The sequence below is a fragment of the Pholcus phalangioides genome, unplaced genomic scaffold (assembly GCF_987345545.1).
Source record: "Pholcus phalangioides strain wild (caught in Gottingen) unplaced genomic scaffold, Ppha-v1.0 ptg000014l_1, whole genome shotgun sequence".
NCBI lineage: Eukaryota > Metazoa > Arthropoda > Arachnida > Araneae > Pholcidae > Pholcus > Pholcus phalangioides.
The window spans coordinates 21,597,566-21,618,257 of NW_028301607.1; the positions used below are offsets into that span (position 1 = coordinate 21,597,566).

General features: G+C 39.7%; 1 protein-coding gene across 3 annotated transcripts in view; it reads left to right on the top strand.

The window, feature by feature from the left end:
• The window catches only part of LOC149078262 (paired box protein Pax-3-B-like), a 100,592-nt gene that overhangs the window by 53,773 nt on the left and 26,127 nt on the right, over positions 1–20,692 (top strand). For all 3 annotated transcript variants that reach the window (XM_089241871.1, XM_089241872.1, XM_089241873.1), the window contains exons 2-3: positions 3,872–4,044; positions 6,511–6,811. In XM_089241871.1, coding sequence (XP_089097997.1) covers positions 3,872–4,044; positions 6,511–6,811 — 474 coding nt within the window. The remainder of the gene's footprint in view (positions 1–3,871; positions 4,045–6,510; positions 6,812–20,692) is intronic.

Consider the following 20,692-nt stretch of genomic DNA (forward strand, 5'->3'; position numbering starts at 1 on the left):
CGCTCTCTAGGTCAATCTTTAGGTCATTCACGTGCTTGCGCACACTCTAGGTAACTCTTCTCGTCACTCGCACACTTTCTTGGCATTTTTTTGGTCACGTACTCACCAAGTCTCTCGATCTTTAGGCAGGGGCGGATTTGTCATTTTACCCCCCCCCCCCCGACGTATAATAAAAAATTTTCTGCGTTTCCTCTACTGTACTAATTTTCCTCAACACACATTCCTTAAATTAGCCGCCCCTTCGAACTTGCCGCCCTGGTTTATAGCACGCAAAGCCCCTCCCCGTAAATACGCTTCCGCATGCTAGACAGATATTGATCGAAGCCAATTCACCCAAAAAGTTAGCAAAAAAAAAGCGGCAATTTTTTTTAATCTGCATTTTAAATATTTTTTTGTGTGAATTTTCTTGATTGAAGAGTTTTTTCAGAATTGGTTGCAGCAGAAAAAACACGGCAGATGCTTTTAATTTTCGTTTTACCTTTTTCAAAAAAAAAACATGCGGGGGTGTGTGTGGAACAGCTCGTATATATCTTTTTTTTTTCAAACCTATGCATATTTTTCTTCCACACACGGCAAAACAGTCCCATTTTTTATACGTGGCTCGGTAAACTAGAGTAGGCCGCGCTATACCTTCGTGGAAATTGAAAATGCTCACTGGATTGCACTCTCTAAGCCAGGGTGCACATTCTTTTCAATCCGTGGGCCACATGCGTAGTATTTATGCCTCTCGCGGACCATAAACCTCTAGGGATGACCAGGGGACCTGTATTCCCGTCATTTGTCCGTCTCAATTTTTTTACAAAATGGCCCGTTTTTCCTTAATTTTTAACAAGGCTTAGTTGAATTTTTCAAATCAAGAATTAAGATCCTTTTCGGGACATAAATTATATTATGATAATTATGACGATCATAATTAATATAGTTATATTAATATAATAGTCATATAAATGCATCTATCTCACACATTTATCCAACACGCAACTGGCAGTTTTTCAGCAATTTTAGCGATAGTTGAAATTTACTTGCTTTTGACATTTTTTGTTGACTGAATGAATGAATGCCAGGCTAATGAATACTACCAGACTCATGCCGTTGCCGAGATCTCTTCCAGGCCAGCTTCGTAGCAGAGTCTGGAACAAAGTATGTATATCGAACAAATCATGAGTGAAGTGTAGTGAATTGAATATCATTTACACCATTGTAGGCGTGTTGCTGCTTGTGACGAGACTTTTTAACGGGGAGATCTGCTCGCATTCGCGCCTCGAAGTTGGGAAGCAAAGAAAACCAATTGCAGTAGAGTATCACCGTGTCACCGCGGAAATCGAACCTGGGTTCTCGCGATTCGAGTCCGTCACTATGGCCAGCCGTTCACCATTTTTTTTTTTTGTTTTTTAGCTGTAATTGACAACTTTACTTGCCTTTGACAATTTTTTTTCGCTGTAACTGGCACTTTTACTTGCGTTTGAGTTTGACAATGTTTTGGCGATATCCCGTATTTTAATGAAGGAAATATGGTCAGCATTTGTAGTAATTCTCGTGTTGTATGTACTGATAATTTTCTACCGGAACATCTTCCGCGGGTCGGATGGAACCACTGGCCGCATTTGGCCAGCGAGCCGTATATTGGTGCAGAGCCGTAACTGCAACTGCTCCGAGTGAAAAAATTTAAGGAAGTGGTAGTGTTTTAGGTGGGAACACACAATTACGAAATTATCGAGTTTTAAAGGTGTGATGGCGGCAAAATTATGCTAAAAATCCTAATTGCTGCCCGTGTTGGTGCACCCCTGCTCTAGGCATTGGATTTTTCTGAATCCACTCATCAGAAATTGTAACGTCCGCAGAACGTGATTCTCAGCACAAAGAATTTCTGTTTGTGAAACGGACTGAGTTTTGAATTTGCAATAATAAATAATAAAAACTGGAACTGAAATTGCCAAAGAACGTGGAATCTCAAACTCTCAAGCTCGAGTATCTTATCTTGCATTACAAAAACTGTGGATGAAATTGAAGATTTGCGAAAGAACGGAAGAGCTCTTTTTTGATTGAGATCAGAAAATGGAAGAGAAAATCTAATTTCGATTGTGTCGACCAATTTCTATTGGAATGAATTCATATGCTATAAAATGATAATTATAATTTCAATTTGAAATTTCGTTTCTGTTTATTTCTCTCTCAGCACTAGGGCTAATTTGCTTTTTGAATTCGCACACAAATCTATACATATATATTACACTATATATTCTATCTGCCTTTGGAGCTGATATTGGTTTTGTTATTTTATGAATATTTCTTTCAAATTTGAAATCTCTGATTCATTTTGCTCGGATAATATGTATGATAATTATTTGCGTACAGTAAATTTTTCAATATAAAATCTCACGCTACGGTATGAAACTGTAATCTAATTGTTTCCCGCTTAATCGGGTATTTTGTGCCGGAATCGTTTTGATATCCGTTTAAGTTTGAGCGGGGGTCGACTGTATATTGACGGTGATTTTGAGCGAAATATAAAAAATATCGTTTTGAAGCGCCAGTTTCAGTCTCCTTCAAAAATATCGTTATAGAGGGATTTATCGTAGTAAAGGATATTTTAGAGAGGAGTTTAACATTAAGAGTATAGGCGATTGCAAATACGATTTGTGAAAAAAATAAAACAGTTCTCATATAGAGCAGTGTTTTTCCTCAAAGCGTGCGTCGCAATTCCTAGGAGCGTGCGGTGAGCTGCTGAAATTGATTTGTGTGCATATTAGGCTTTGAAGTGGCGTGTTTTTTTTTTAAAGTGAAAATATGTACAAAATTATTGTGGGGAGCCACAGACGAACCATGAGTTGAGCAAGGGAGCCGCGGGTGAGAAAAATTTGCGAACCACTGTTCTAGGGAATTCGTTGTTGTATCGAGCTAATTTCCCGGATCGGATGAAATGGGATAAATAATTCACAAACCTGCGGCGACGGGCGTGAAATCCCCACGGACCAGCGGTGCAAGATCCTGCTGCACAACCGTTAATCGCAATTGTTTTTTTCTAAGCGTCAAGCCCTCTGAGCTTAAAACCATTCCAGTATAGCTTAGCCAACATGTTGTCGAAATTAGTATTTTTCCGTTTTCTGTCCAAGCTTCCATTTTTCAATTTTATAAGCATTTTTTAATGTTTGATGCTTGAATTTGAGAAATTTTGAACGCTTATGAAATTTCAGCTTTAGCAATTCTAATTGCATTCTAAACTTTAATTTGTCCTAGAATTTGAAATGCCTCTACTGCATTATCTGGGGAAAAGTTACCGAATTTATTCTAATTAGCGAGAAACTTTAACATTGGCTCTGTGGAATAAATTTTGGTTTCGGAAGATTTTATTCTTATAAGCGAGGAATTTGTTTATCCGTGACCCAATGATGTGAGACCGACATACATATGCATATGCAGAACTTATCCTGTCGAACTCATTCAATACGAAATCATGCGGTGATAGACTTGAAAGTCTGGGGGGCACGGTCATTATTGCTGTCAATTCATATATAGGTATATACATTAGATCAGTCGCTGGGGGGGGGGGGGACAATGCCCCCCCCCCCCGTATCTCCGCCCATGCACACGAAGGAAAGAAAATCGAACTAAATTTCTGCATCGCGCCAGCTGTACGTATCACTTGTGTTCTTATTCGCAAAAAAATGTCGCACTTCAATTAAGGACGCATTAGTTCATGTAAATTTTGAAAACAACAACAACAACGCCAAAAAATCGAGATGCATTGCTTTAAAAATCGAACTTTTTCGAAATTGTCGATGAAATTTTCCAACATGAAAAGCAAAATCGCGTCAGAATGATGTATGAGATGCATGAAAATAGAGACTTTTATTGTCTTTTAATTTTTCAGGTCAGGGGCGAGTGAATCAGCTTGGTGGAGTGTTCATAAATGGCCGGCCGCTTCCGAATCATATCCGATTGAAAATCGTCGAGATGGCGGCTGCGGGTGTTCGACCCTGCATCATAAGTCGACAGCTTCGGGTGTCTCACGGCTGCGTATCAAAAATTCTCAATCGATATCAGGTAAGAGCTCTACTTTTCCATTCTTTTATTTCCATCGAACGGGGGATGGGCGTTTAATTTATTTTTTTAAAACTACTCCCCCCCCCCCCCCCTTATGATGTATCAAATACCAATATTCACGTAGGATAGATAACGTTTTGAAAACTTGGTGAATATACATACGATAGACTAATGTTCCTAATTAATGTTCTGTGACAACTTTCCCAGTATGTGGAGTTGATTGCCACACTCGACAAAAAAATTTCAAAATTTGTATTTCATAGAAAGACTGATTTTTTTGTTTTCTCAAAAAGCTCTAGAACATGCCAATTGTGCAAACTTGATGCCGATATATCAAAAATTTAGATATTCCTTTGAATTACATACCCGAAATTGATTAAAATGTAAAAACCGTAACAATCATCCCCAAGCGTAACAACTCCCCTACAGTAAAAGACCGTTATAACGAATATTTCGCTATAACGAGTGATTGTCAAATAGCTAATGTTAAAGATACAAAAACTATTCGGATACAGCTACTTAAAACTGTAAAACTTTCGCTAGAACGTGAAAAATATTCCCCACTCGAAAGAAATGAATTGAAAGCATGGATTATACTATCATTTATCACGGTTCACATCCTTGTAAACGTTACTTGAAGTACTTTCTAACAAAAGATGGACCCAGAAAAGATTAATTTTTGTTACCCCGCTCCACACCACTTCATATGGGCCTACACGTGGGATGTGTGGCGATTTTATTCGGCTTTTGTCTCTCCTACAGCGACCAAGAAACTGTGGTCACTGCCGAGTGCCCGCAGTATTTTGTACCCCGTAACTAATTTAGAAATTAAAATTTTCTATATAAAACTCAAGTCGAGCTCCCAAAGCGTTTTAAGCACTTCGACGTCCCTGAACTGCTGCGAGACTAAAAATCACTTTCACGTTCACTGAGGTTACGTTCATTTGCTTATATTAGAACAAAATGAACTAAAACACGATTATATAATGCAACTATAGCAGCGATTTTATGAAATTTATAACACGACAGAGCAAAAAACTGGAATTCACTCGTAACGAAAGGTCCGTTTTAACGAAAATTTTCCTCGTGATTGTGAGCTCTCGTAGAAACGGACTTTCGCTGTAGGCCTACGTACATTTAATAATAATTATTGAACGCAGGCAGCCAGGAAATTTGACTGTCCCTCAGTCAGTTGGGCATCGTGCTGGACTCTCATCGTGAGGAGCTCGGTTCGAACCCCGTCGGTGGCACAGTGGTGGTCGGCTGAAGTTAGTTTTCTGCGGTTTTCGGACTTGAAGGTTCGAATGCGAGCCGGTCCCTCATTTGAAGAAGTCTCTTCGTAGAGAGCAAGCAGACAGACCTTCAACACGATACTTACAAAACAACACAATTCAAGCAACTGCCATTTTCACTACAAAATATGGAAGACAGATGCATCGCCGTCTTAACTTATGGGGCCTCACAAAAATGAAATATCATTGAAATTTTTGAGAGTGAGTGTGTATATTTTCTAGGGACGGCCTCAGAAAAATCACTTGGCCCGGGATTCATGATGCTCTTAAGACGGGCCTAAACAGATGGCAGCACCAGCATAACATGGCATAAGTTTAACTTTTACAACATAAATACGTTAGGGCCACGCTTACATATATAACACCAGTGTTGCCAACGTGGGGAGAGGCACAAAAATTTTCTTCCCGAGAAATTCTGAGTTATCACCCTTCAAAAAGCATTTAAATTAATAGGAAACTGGTTAACATAGCATAATTGGTATTTTTTTTCAATATTTAATTTTTTTTCCCACCAAAATATTAAATTGTTTTCCTGAATTTTGTTCGGCTTGGGGGGGGGGCGGCGGCACAAACCCCCTTGCGTACGCCTCTCGTTGCCAACTTAGTTTCCAAGATCTCTTTTTGCTTTTTCTTTTCAACCATTTAGTTAAAAAATACCCCTCTGGTTGCAAAACAAACTAAACTTAAGAGGTGCATATACGGTTGAGTAATAGTCTGTTAGAGGCTCAGTGTTCACCAATACGCATGTGTCGATTGCGCATTAAAATTCAATTTCACTCCTCTAAATTTCGTCGAAATTCTCCTACAAGTAACTGAAATATTATCTAAATAATTTACTAATTCATTAAGTAACTCCTTTTTAGTAATTTTTTTTAATACAGTTATTTCTCTGTTTTTGGCATTAAAAAAATACCCTTCTGTTTATAAGTATGCCCTGTGGCATTTTGGAGAGGAGTGAAATTATTCTTCAAAGTTATTTTTTCCAGATAAAGCTGGTTTAAAGTTATTCGTCGTAAGAAGATGACAAACCTATGTTTTAAGAGTCAATGGATATCAAAATGAAATTGGTTGGATGAAATCTAACATTACAATTGGGTCACTTGTGTTAATGTGTCTGTCCTATAGCCGATTGATTCATTTTAACGACGCAATTCGCTTTCATTTTACTTTCAAGGAAACTGGTAGCATTCGGCCCGGAGTGATCGGTGGCAGCAAATCTCGGGTATCTACTCCGGAAGTAGAAAAGCGGATAGAAGAATACCGTAAAGAGAATCCGGGTATTTTCAGTTGGGAAATACGCGACAAGCTTATCAAGGAAGGTTTGTGCGACAGGAGCAACGCTCCGTCCATCAGCGCCATCAGCAGGCTCCTGAGAACGACGACGTCGACGAGCGCCGATCAGCTCAGCAAGGACGGAACCCACTCCAAGGGACACAACCACTCCATCGACGGCATCCTCGGGGGAGAAAAGAAAAGTGAGTTATTAAGAGTTATTAACCTAAAAGCTAATCGTAACCACATTTCTTCGTCTCGTGTGCCTCGCTCAACACGGTATTTGCGCGGGGTCAGTTCCAACGCAAAGAAAACGAATTCGCGGGGGTAACTAACGAACGTCACCCTTAGAATGTATCAATTATTATCATAATCAACTCGCGTCGTTGCTCACACTTTTCCAAAAAAGAGCGAGAGTTTTTTGGGTTACGGTTTCCCCACGTACAATGCTGCGATTGTGGACGCTCTCCATTTTTCTATGCGCCCAAATCGCGAAAGTAATTAAACTGGGATTTTTTAAGAAAGGCCAAGGTTTGCTTAAGGTTTCATTCATCACACACACGCACACTGATACGCGTTTAACCCTGTGTGTAGTGCTCTCGCTCGACCCTCCCTCCATCTATCTCTATCTTTGTTTCGTACAGAAATAATGCAACGTTTGTTGTGCAACGCGAAAATGAGGCGAGGCTTTTTTTCTCTTAAGCTGTGTATTCCCAACTCTTCTCTATCCCGCTTCCTTCTTTGCCCCCCAGTGTTTCTAAATGTAAAACAGTAACACCAGTCACGTATTCTTCTTCCCTACACTATTCTAGTTGTTTCTCTATTTTTCTGCTGAAGTTGTGGTTGCTATTCTTCTGTCTTAAGAAAAAGAAACGCTACGCGTCGTTTCGTACAAGAAAACGAGTTTCCGGAATGAAAATTGGGAGAAATGAAGAAATCGGGAAATTTTCCCCACATTCCCAACCTTTTTTTTTTACGTTGCTCTGTTTATGTTGGTGATGACCAGGGCCCCCCGGATCAAGACGCCCGAAGCACTTGAGTAATTTTGGTGCCCCCATAAATCAATTTTATCCAATCTTGAATCTATCAATTGAAAAAACAAATTGAATGAAATTTTACACTTCAGAAGTAAATAATATCTAAGGCAGGATATGATATAAATATTTTTCTGCGCACACACTTCATTTATTTGAAAGGTCCTCCTTCCCGCTTTTTTTACAGTTTTGCAAAGTGTCTTTGACGACATCTTCAAAACCAATGATACATAGTACATCTGCTTCTACTTTTAGTAGAGATGAATTATGAAGCCTCTCTATTGCTCAGTAAATTTTGTTTCAGTGTTTGACATAAATCTAGCCCCAAAATTACATATTTACGTAGCTTTTCATTAAAATTTTGCTCAAGATTCAATATTTTTCTTAGTTAAGAATTCCAATAAATTTTACATCTTATTTGTTAGAATTGAGCAACCCAAAGAAACGCAAGTCAACGTTACTATCAATGTTTTTGAATTTGACAAAATGTACGCTTTGGAATTTATTCTTTCAAATTTTCCAAAAAGACAGGCCTTTGAGCTTGCTCTAATCTTAAGCATTCCAAGATTTTCTCTCTCATTTTGACTGCTTTTTAGAATTTTCCGAACCTTTTTCAGGATTAACCACTGAACCTTAGCATAGCCGCAATATTATCCCTAAGTGCATGCACCTTATTTTTGGTTAGTCACCATCATCGAGTTACCCGTAGATACATCTTCGAGTTCGTTTGCAGTTTAGATATCTGGTAGCATTTCTTTTGCTTCTGCGGTAGATCAAACTACACAGTTTATTCACATATGCGAGTATAACCGTAGATCTACACGTTCTATAAATTCCTGCTCTTAATCTTTAGAACTTGGCTTACTCCGTGCCTTCTGGACGCATTTGACCAACCGGGCACTTTAAATGCGAGAGGGCCTCGTAACAATAGATCTGATTACAATTTTCGAGAATAAGTATGCAAATTGGAAGGCAGGTATTTTTTATCTAGATGGGGGCCTCGCAAAAGTCACGCCCTATCAAGAGTAGGTACACAGGATTGGCCTGTCGAGGGGCACAAGGAACCTTTCGAGAAAAATTTTGTCTTATTAACTTTCAAAAAAAAAATTAACAGATATTGATTTGGTAACGTATAAAACTATATTTTATTTCGATATTTTAGTTCTTTCAACAAAAACGTTTTTAATTTTTTAATCGTCTACCTGCATAAGCCTCTGGAGACTGTGATACTGTTAAGAATGCCTTGGTCTTACTTTATGGAAATTTTGCGAACTCTCATTTCAAACGCTCAGCATTAACGGGAACTCTACTTTCAATATTATTAGTTTCTCTAGATTTGAGATTTGGATATTGTAGCTGGTGCATCTCATCTAGCGTCAGAGAGGAATTTCACGGGATACTTTCATTTCCAATATGATCTTTAGACGAATTCCTACCGAATTGTTGATACTGTAAAAAAGATTGTACGTTAAAAAAATATATTTAATTTGATAACTTTACGTGGTTCCCTTTTTCTCATGATTTCCTAAGCACAAGCTTATTTTACTTAATCCGAGCCTGGTGATGACGAACCGAATGGCGTCATCGAAAAAGAACAATTTTTAAAGTTAGGGCCTTCCCCAACTTTTCTTTTTTGAAACAACAGCAATTTTTCTTTCTGAAGCTCATCTCGGCACTAATCTCTTTAATTGGCGTGTTGTTGGTCGGAAAAATATCATTTTTCAATGCAGTAAGCCTATTATGAATTCGAGAGAAAAAAAATTCAGCAGCAGTAACTAGAAGGGGTACTACTAGCAGTACTAAGGAAGGGGGGGGGCATGTGTAAATGCTCTTTAGCTGTTCCCCCAAATCAGGGTCGTAGCCAGAAATTTCTTTCGGAGGGGAATGACTTGGGGAGGAGCAAAATGACAGATCAATGGATTTACCCATGTTAATACATATCCATCAATCACTCATTTTCTTCATCTGTGGGGGAAAAGGGGGTACCATACCCTTTCCTCTCCCGCAACGTCCTTGCCCCAGATTGCCTTTTCTACCAAAACTTGCTTATTAGTGAAGAAAAAGGCAACAAGCAAAACAGAACCACAAGTACAATGGATCTCACTTATAACGTTTTTACTTACAACGTCCCCCCCACCCCCCCAGTACGACTTATCTTCGTGTTCCCAACTTTTAACAACTACTCATTGATATTTGATCTTTTTAAGCATTTTTCCGCCTACAACGTTTTTTTTCACGATGGTTTTTGAAAAACGTTATAAGTGGGATCCAGTGTTATAGAAGAAAATAAAAGATAAGGAGAAACACATGATGACGTTGGAATGCCATCGGTGTGTTTGTGCACCTGTGAAGGAACAAATTTCGAACCGATTCTGGTCCAGCTTCGCAATGGACAAACGAAGCTTGCTTTCTTCCTTCCGAGGGTCAAAATACAAAAACAGTTTGGTCGAAACGGGAATACTCAAAAAACGAGCCTGCCGTTCGGAATCGGCAATAAATTGAAGGTCCCGGTCTAATTAGCCCTCGTGTGCAGAAAATGACCGCGGTGCGATAAAAATGATCGAAACGATCAGTTATTCTTTAGCCAGGACTATCGAAAACTGACAGTATAAACGGGGTGACAGTAAAACAGGTGACGGCACGAAGAAATTTTACTGTATTTAAATCGTAGTAGTAGCGTAATTTTTTCGTTTCTTCCGCAAACGTTTTCCCAAAAGACTTATTCAGTATCACGAGTGCGCATAAAGATGATCCTCTTTGGCCGTGAATGCAATCGCCATACATATGCACACACACACACACACACACACACAAATAGAGAAAGAAACGAAACATCATATTGGTTGTGCTATTAAAGGAAGGGATGCGTGTGATGCGGCGGAGGAGATGAGAGTTCAATGGAGGAAAAACCAAAAAGAAGGGCAGGTTTGACATCATATGTGGGGAGGGGGACGTGTTCGGAGTCAGCGGGAATCGCTGACGATGAAAGGCGGTAGGCGTTGCGGCAGCTTTCATGGAGGACTGACTTCTTGTGATATCCATCAGCTTCCCGCGCTCCGACAGCGATTTCTCCCGCCCTCCGCATTGTCAGATACACAATAAACACACCTCGGCACAGATTTCCTTTTCTTCTTCTATCTCATCTCTTCCTTCCTTTCTTTCTTTCTTGTCTCAGGTGGTTCGTCGGACAGAAGAAGAAAAAACAAGAAACAGAAAAACTTTTTCTTTTCTACACAAAAAAACTCCGCTTTTCTTTCTTTTTTTCTCTCTCTCTGTGTCGGAGAGCCTAATAAATTTCTGCTTCTGTGTTCGCGATTTCGATGCTTTTCGGCAAGTGCCTATTAAGTGAGCGAAGCATTTTTTCTGGCCCGGTTCGGCTCGCCCTGACCTTCCCCCGTTTCAGAAGCGTAGGATGGATGCTGTTCCGAAAAATTAATCACGCTGTGCGATCTCGTTTCCAATCGTTGTCTTCGAAACTGTTGTCGCGTGAAAAAGTCGTCATTATGAACCGCAGATTTTCTCGTCTATAAGATCGCGTGTCATCTTCGAGTCGCCCACGGTGGCCGCATCTTGTCGTCCACGACCATCTTTTCCGGTAAAATTGAAGAAAGGTTTGAAAAACATCTCTGTACGCTTCTGTAAATAAATTTTCGAGCCTCGAGTTTCCTCGCCAACGATGGTTTCTCCTCATTTTCAATTTTTGTCCCATATTTCTTTATAATTCATCATAAATTTCATTCATTAACAAAAATCACGTGTACGCAGTTGAAATTCCCAACAAACATTTTGAATATTTAAAAAAAGAGGCAAGTTTTTCTTTCTATGGTGGATAAGATATCGGTATTTTGCCTCCAAAACAGACGGTGCGATGGCAGAGGCGCATTGCTATCAATTGTCTGTGTAACCACGTGAAAATGAAATTTTCAGAATTTCATCGTATTTTTTTTTTGTGGGAGAACGGCAGTCCGGGATTCACTCGGGTGTTTGGTAGGAATTGTTGGTAGGACCGAGCGACGGTCAGCCGAAAAGAAAAGTGGCTCTTCGGTGGCGCGGCTCCACCTTCATTATCATCCTGTCATTTATTTCAGATCCTGTTATATTTATAATCTTCGTCTTTATTTTCTTCATATACAGACGCATGGGTTTTTTCTTTCCGGAAACGCATTGCATGTTCTCTCTCCCCCTGTTCCCATTCCATACGTATATCGTATAATAGATGGATGAGATAAAGAGAGAGATGCCGAACGAGAAAAGGGTGTTCAGTTTGTTTCCATCGCTTAATAATAACAATAATAATAAGATTCAGCGAAAGGTTTCGACCTCATGACGAAAGAACTTTTCACGGGGAGCTATTAATTAAATTCCCAACCGATCCAGATTGATATTCTTCTTTTTATTTCCATTTCACACCTGCATCGCAATAAATTAACGGATAAAGCCTCCGCCCGACCACACGCGAAGACCAACGAGAAGCCCCACACGCGAAAAAGGAAATCGAGTTTTCTCTCGTTATAGGCGAGCTACAATACATACTGTAGGCTATATACGGAGTAGATAGCCTCTTCTTCTCTTTACTCGTTATAGGTGTTGTTGTTTCCCCATTTTTGCGTCTTCGGTTCGTTTCTTCTTAATATCGAAGAAATTCTCGCAGCAAGGGCATCGCTTTATTAGGACCAGTTGTCAGTTTGATTACAATCGTCAAAATCTTACCGCACCGCTTTGTGAGCAAACATTTGTGAGAGAAAAATCGAAGAAAAGAAAAATGTTCCGGCCACCCTAGAGAATGAGAAACAAGCAGTAAAAGAATCGGTGTCGGTGTCGCCATCAAGTTACTGCTTTTTTTCTATCGGTTTAATTGATTGCGGATCGTTCCCCGGCGATTTTCTTTCTTGCCGAAAGTACGGCCGGCAGTTCATTTTCATACCAGAGCTACACCAAAGTTCAGGACGGGGTTGACATATTTATGTTCCGAGAGTTCCTTTCGGACTTACTCCAAGGGGTACAAAAGACCATTACGAGTTGCCACCACATCGATATTTGTCGGAGGATGGATGGAAAGAGTCTCTCCAAACAAAAAAAAAAAGAAAAAAAGCACATCTCTCGGGAGCCGAAGTTCTCGTATTGTGGGTCGCGACCTCCGAACCGAGCCGAGAGAGACGCGATTTATTCTGACTATTCCTCGTGGGAAAATGAAATGACTGTGAGAAGTGAAATGGACTCTAGAGAGTTGGAACAGCGTCTGGATGCTGAGGTCATTTTTCAAGAATGTCGGCGGAGAAGTCGGGAATAATTTTCAAGTTCGGTGCTCCGTGAATGTATAGGCTACTGTACTGTTTGAGTAAAGAATTTATTTATTTTTCGCGATTGGATAATTTCGAAACAAACTGTAAAAGCTCGATGTTCCTTGAGAATTACGTATGACAGTATCAAGAACTGCTGCTGTGGTGACGGGATCGCGTCGCAGGGACGCCGGTTTGAACCACACCAGCGATACAGAGATAATCGGTTTTCTGAGGTTCCCAACTTTGAGGTCTGAATGCGGGCTGATCCCCCATTTGAAAAAAAAAGTCTCACGAAAGAAAGTAACATGCCTCGGTACAAATATTCAATCTTTGAACTTCACTCATAGTTGAAAAATAGATGGCAGCAGTAAAATTCACGCGCAACCTTAGACACGTACTCAGACTGTAGGTACAGATGCATGCTTCCGGCTTAACTCATTCTGTAGAAAATTGCCTGTGGCGACATACCGAAGTTGTGCTCGGTTTGAAAGAAAGATAGTATCAAGTAACTTACCACTCACGCTGAAAGCTCTATAATTATGAATAGGTCTACCAATAATTACCATTTGCATCACCTTTCTGGCACTCGTATTTTTGATTCTGAGACGTCTGTATTCCCCTTTCCCCCGCAAACAAACGCTTATAAATATTGTGCTACAATATATATATTTAAATGTATATATATATTTAATGTAATATTATAAATATTGGTGCTTTCTTTTTTTCTGTTGTTCAAGTTTTTGTAGGACACTGTGTCCGCAGTATGTTCCTGTTAGTCTTTAACTCGTGCTCCGTTCTCAGTAGGCTTAGGCCTATTTACGAGCATTCAGCATATTTGAAAGGAAAAATACCATTTGGTTTCCGACTTCTATCCACGTTGATGAGAGTAACAACCATCGTTTTGACGTGCAAATCCACTTGTGGTGCATTTGCGGGACGTTAGTGCCTATTGTAGTCTAAAAGATAGAAAGCTAGAGCTAGACCTGTGCGTGTGTTGGCGGTGGTGTTGATAGAGCAACTTTCCTTTGATGCATGTCACGCCTAGTGACATGATATGTTTCTTGCTATTGACACAAAGACCGTGGACACGAGTCGGAGTTGGGGAATAAAAAGAAGTAATAATCCTTCTGACCACAACGTGGTATTGAAATCGGTAATCTGCTGTTTTACGACTGACGACGCAGTAAAAAGATCCCTAAGTTCTTCCTTTTTTGGTGACAACGTGAAAGTCGCTCCGGTTGCATAGCCACAAACAACGTGATATATCAAAATTCAAAGGCTGACATGACCATAAGGTGAGGACGTAATAAATGTTATGGTATTTTATTTTTCGTCTGCCGCGTAAAATTTACCAAAGCAAAGAAAGAGCATTTATAGTTTTTGGCCCTTAGATGTAGAAAATACTTTTTTACGATGCCTATTCATTAGCTGGATAAGAAGTCATTCGAAGCTGCTGCCTAGAAAGGGATCCATCGGCTTACAGTTATTTCTGCTGTTTGAGTGAAAAAATGTAGTTCTTATTTCACCTTTTTCCTACTATTCTTGCATTGAGTTAGTCGAACAGGTGTGCGAAAAACTTCGTAAAATATGTAGTGGAATCTTTTTCTTCGCATTCAGATTAGAAATCTTGAAAATATAAATGATTGCTTTCCTCTCCCTTAACAATTATCACACCGGGGTCTCGTTATCAAATGATATTTGTCCATCTCGTGGTGAAGTCTTTGACAACGGAGCTACTGAATAAGCTCGAAATCTGAGGGGTCCGCTCACACAGAGTTAGAGCACTGGTACCTAAATCTTGATCTTTAAGATGGTGACTTTGAGCACTCGAATCATCACACCAATACTCCTTCGAATTCATAGATTCGTCGGTAAGTTGAAGAAACTACGATTCGTTCGATTGTGGATTCTAGTCTGAATATAGTTGTCAGTAGCCACCCAAAAAGTCAGTTGGTCGGTCAAATAGAGTTCACCCCCCCCCCCCACTTCGGGGGAACAGAGTGGGGATGATGTTCTGGTCTGGTGGTGGTCAAGTAGCGGTTGGCTGAAGCTGGCTTTCTGCGGTTTTCCAATTTCGGGGTTGGAAATCGGGTGAGCTCATTTGAAAAAGTCTCTAAGCAAAGAGCAGGCAGACTTTTAACACGACACTTACATAAAAAGAAAATTCAGACAACTGCCATTTTAACTTGGAAGACCGATGGCAGCACCATTATAACAAGAAACAAGGATAACTCTGACAGTATTAATACGTTAAGGCCACGAATACACGCACACGTTCTTGCATGTACCACTTCGGCGGCAAAACCACGTTTGCACCCCCACCCACAAAAGTCGTAACTACGACCTTGCTTACGGATGAATACTTCCGGGGTATTTCCTTAGTCCTGAGATTTGTAGCCAGCCGTTCCCGGGATTCAGCTCGTGTAAACATTATACGTATACAGGGTGTGTAGGTAACAAACAGCACGCACGACACTTTTTTGGCGAACCGTTGATCCTAGAGGCAAAAATGACAGATTTAATAATTTGAAAGTTCAGAAATTGGGATTTGTTTTCATTAATTATTTTGTGAATGCAATTAAATTTGTAAAAAAATACACTGATAGCAGCAACACCTGTACCGGAAGAAAAAAAAAAAACATTGATGAAAGCAACATTTGTACTGGATTTGGTGGCGAGAAAAAACCTATTTGACTCCGTAATTTGTTAACCGATTTTTAAAATTCAAATTGTGTGCGATGGAAAACCCATTAAAATGCGCATCTTTTTGGGTAGAAAAAATTTGCGGAAAAATCGTTGCATCTGATTGAAAGCGTGGAAAAATGGTGGAAAAAAAGGCTTTTTCTCGAGAAATTTGTGCAATAAAAAAAATTGATAAAAATATTTTTTGGCGGGAAAATATGCTTACGGCCCCTACCACATATCAGCGAAGAACCCTAAACAAAATTTGGTGTGATACGATCAACGGTGCGGAAGTGTATAAAGAACAAACATACACATTGGCGTACGCAAAGGGTGGGGGGAGGGGTTTGGGGTTCTAACCCCCTCTCAAGCGGAGATTATTGTATTATTTTCAGGAAAAAACGTAACCCCCCCCCCCTCCCCTTTGAGAAAATTCTGCGTACGCCTATGAACATATATGCATATATACTTTCACATTCACCGTGGTTCCCGCTTATAACGTTTTTCAAAAAACCGTCATGAAAAACGTAAGCGGGAAAATGCTTTAAACGGGAAATCTTAATGAGAATTACTTAGAGGTGAGATCGCGAAAATAAGTTGTACTAAGCGGGAAAACGTAATAGGGGGGAACGTTTTAAGCGGAAAATGTCTATAAGAATCACAAGACAGTTTTACATCGACCATAACCTTTTTATGTCATTTTTAATTTATCAACTAACATTTAAGTACGTATAGGGATTCAATAAGAAAAGCAATTATTTGTTATAATCAGTCAATCTATGACAGTTTTCCTTTATAACAGTCAAGTTTCTGTAAAATCTGGATAACATCAGACACATGACCCATTTTCTTGCCTTTCCACAACATATCGAAATGTTTCCGGTCCTTTAATTGCTTCTGCAAACATTGCAAATGATGTTGAGAGAATGGTTATCACCTACAAGTTTAAGAGTTTTTATTTTTTCCTCTAAACTCTTGGAGCTTTTCTTTTAACTTGCTCTGAAACATTTTGACTGCAAACGTTGTTATTGCTTCATTTTCCGAAATTTCAAAGGTCATCGTATTGGCTGTTCTGTGAAGAATTTAATTTCAAGGACAGTTGGGAAATCTCCGATTTTTCTTACCCGAAAAAGCAGCCTTTAAATGCTACTTGATGCTGAAAATCTGTCAATATGTTTCTGTTTTGTATCCATGTCAGTCTTTTGCGGCTTGATTTTGTATCATTAAGTTCAGAAGTGGATGCGAATGACTACCGTTCATTCCTTTGTTATTATATGCAATCGTCTATAACATCAATAAGAGAAGATTCATTTTTTGGAATCGATCTAATGCGGTGAATTTGAATAAGACCGCGAAGGAAAAAAAAAAAGTAACCTCTTCCGAGAGAGAACTTTTTACAGTCTTTATCTGTTAGTCTTCCTATTCAGAGATATAACTTCTATCAACCTTGTGTATCTGAACAGTGGTAAGAGCAGTTATGCTCTGCACACTATTGTTGGACAATGTTAGAGAACAAGAAAACAAATGTTCAACGCTAGCACCACGTAATCGCCATTTTCGTTTATTTACATGAAAAGAAAGAAAAAAAGTACGTGATTTTTTTCAGGGGAGGAAAAGACCCGATGCGATACGCGGGAATAGTAACAAATTTACACGTTGTATTCGGGAAAAGTTAACATTATCAATATAGGAAAATAGTTAAATTCATGAAAATTAGTCGTACTAAGCGGGGACGTTATAAGCAGGATCGACTGTGTATATAAGATAAATGTGGGTAAAACGTACCCGCATTTATAATGCTGTTTTTCAAGATATTTCAAGAATAAAAATTATGTGAGAAAGTTAGAAGCAGATTAGGGTGAGTTGATGCCCCGGGCGCAGAATAAAATATTGGGCTCTAGTCGTCAAATTAGAAAAAAGTGTAAAGTTTGGGTTTTCGGGGTCTCCTTCAGAAGTCAGTTCCCGATGAACCCGCCGTTAAATCCGCCTCTGTTGAAGCAGTAATAGGGCTTTGAATCCTAACTAGAGTGCTTTAGGCACAGCACAATGTCTCGAAATCGGACAGGGGTGCCGTAAGATATTTTATATATAAATTCTTCTATCCAAGGGCGTCGTGAGTATAACTTGGGAAACCTACGGCTTGTATAACCCGTTGTGGTAATTTCAAGCATTATTAAATCTCTGGCCGAATCGCTACCTCGACTGGACCCGGTGAAGATGATACTTCGGCGTGAATCACACACACACACAGTTTTCTCTTAAAACATTTATCGTAGGCTATAATTATTATGAATATACTTTAAATTGTAGCTTTTTTGTAAAACGCACCTCTGGTGTAGCGAAAAAAGATTTTCCGACTTGTCTTTAAGAGAATCTTGTTCAGTTCATTTTGTTTCAGATTCCATCTTGGGGGGGGGGGGGCATTCAAGTGTTACGCCAGCAGCTATTTTAGCTATTTTTGACCCCCCGCCCCTTGTCAGCAAAATTTCGTCGGTAGCTTTGCCCCAGACCTTTTAACGCACATTAGGAGCAGAAGCGTACGCCGGGGCGGGGGGAGGGGACGAGCCTCCTGTGACCCCCCCCCCCTCTCTTCCAGATGATCAAAAATTATTTTTGTAAAAAAATCAAAATATATCGGAAGAAAACACTTTTATATGTTATCATATTATGTTATCATTATATGTTATAATCAATTTCTGTTGATTTCAATGCTACTTGAAGGCTAATAAATCATAATTTCTCTTTTAAGAAATCCATTTTGTTCCCCACCTAAGCGCTTTGCACTCCCTCCAAAGGGCTATCCTGCGTGTACCCCTGATTGGTATTGGCCTTCGATAATATACATAGTGAGTCTGACCACCACCGTCTGACACTGCTGTAGTGAACTTTGTTATGTTTGCAGGGGATCATTGTTCACATGATTATAAACCGAACACACTATATTTTTAGCTTGCGTTTTAAGTGTATTAATTAATGGTTTAAGCATTAATTAGTGTAGTGGCATACATTGCTGGTGCAAAGTACCGAGCATTCGGAAATGATGAGGGAAGCTTCCTCATCATGATTTTTCTGAATTCCAGAGATGTTAATGAATCAGTGTGGCAAAATGGTTTGCTTAAAAACCACCATTTGAATAATTTGGAATGCAGTAATATATTCCTTTTTATTTAGCTATCGTTGCGATTCATGGAGTTATTGCGGATGTGTCTGGTCTTGACTAATCAATGATTACATATTTTTTTCCGAATTCAAGGTGGGCCCATAACACGCGTAGTCAAGTATCTTAGAGGACTGGCAAATACCAACTTTCTCTTCTTTTTTAATATCCCACTCACGCACAAATCAGTTGCGACCACAGCTTTCCACCATACAATAAAATTATTTTCATGACTAGTAGTTTCCTTTCTTAAACGTTCCGCGGCTTGTTTTCCCGTCCACATCATAGAGGAGCATAGACGATACAGAGATGGGGGGAAAGGGGTGGCGATCCGCCATTCACGGAAAATTCTATCACTGGCATTATGGATAGAGTGAATATAGCCATTCCCCCCCCCTCCCAGATCACCAAGCACACCTTTTTTTTCAAACCGAGCACAACTCAGGTCTATCTCCATAGGCAATTTACTTCCTAGTGAGTTGTGCCGGAAGTGTAAGTGTGTATATCTAATAGTCAGAGTGCGTATCTAGTGTTGTGTATGATTCCATGCACACCCTTGGTGAACCACCCTCGCCCCCCCCCCCCATTGTCCGGAGCATGTATCCGCTCATGTACGAGAGTCCAGCAAATCACTCAAGGACAACGCATGAGATGCACGAAGTGGAAACACAGCAGTTTAGCCTTAGCCCAACTGTGCGCCTCCAACTTTTGTCAGGAATGCCGGCCTTGAGAAAGGTTTTTCGAAGAGATTCTTTGTTTCACTTCTCTGGGTGCTCGTCTTGAATTTCATGTAGGAAATTTTGATTTCTGAATCAATTCTAGGGTTGCTCGGACCCGTTCTACAAATTCCCGTAAGGATTCGAGCACCTGCGGCTCCGACACCAATGAATTTTGCCCCCTTTCCCCCATAAAAAAGACAGGACGTGGGAGCGGTTTACAGAGATCTCAGAATGGTTTGAGGGGTCTACTAGAGGATACAGCTATGGGGATGTTCTTCTCGTTTTTGGTATTCCTAAAAAAGATGGAAAATAAAGATGTCATTAATTTTCATAAACGGTGACGGAAGCATCCTTCAACCCCACCCTGATGCTAACGTAATACTTGAATGACAATTATTTTCCTTCCGGAAAACGATGAAATTCCCGCTTGTATTTTTGGTTGGGCTGGGCATCGATTAATTAATAATCGGTTAATCAAAATTTTTTAATCGATTAATCGAATATTTTGTGGCCAAATAATATTGATATAATAATAATATATTTTATTCATTTCACTCACCTATTCGGCAGATGTAAACAAAGGTAGGAATAGGTTAAGAAATTGAGGCTGCCCGCTTCAAGCCATTTAATATGCTGAACACGAGAGATAATTGCCTAAACCTGTCATTTCTTCATTTGGATCTTGCCGCTTTTTTTTTATAATAATAACGTGATCCTCACGCATTCCCAAGGGATCAGCATGATCCGTCCCGTTACTTGATCGGTAACGTTTATATCATCCGTGCTTTGGATTATCTATAAATAATCAATCTGATTCAATCTGGTTTCAGCTTTGTTAGAAAATAGGCTACTGTACATCCACGCCATGGAATACCATGGAATAGGTAGGCTCAGGTCGGAACTAGAGAGGGTAGGGCAGGCAACTTCCCCGGGCGGTAGTTTCAGTCGGAAACAAAGAACACCGTTATAAAATTATTGAATTGTAAAGTCGTGGCGGTGGCAAAAATCATAGTTACGGCCCTGGGTAGGTACACTCTTCCTGGTTGTGTCTAAAGTGTGAATGTCTTTGCATAATTACAGTCGAATCCCGTTTTAACGAATACCGTTATAGCGCAAATCCCGTTTTAACGAACACTTTTCTAATCCCCCAGATAAATTTACATAGGAACAATGCAAGAAACTTGGAATTCCTTTATAACGAAATTTTGTT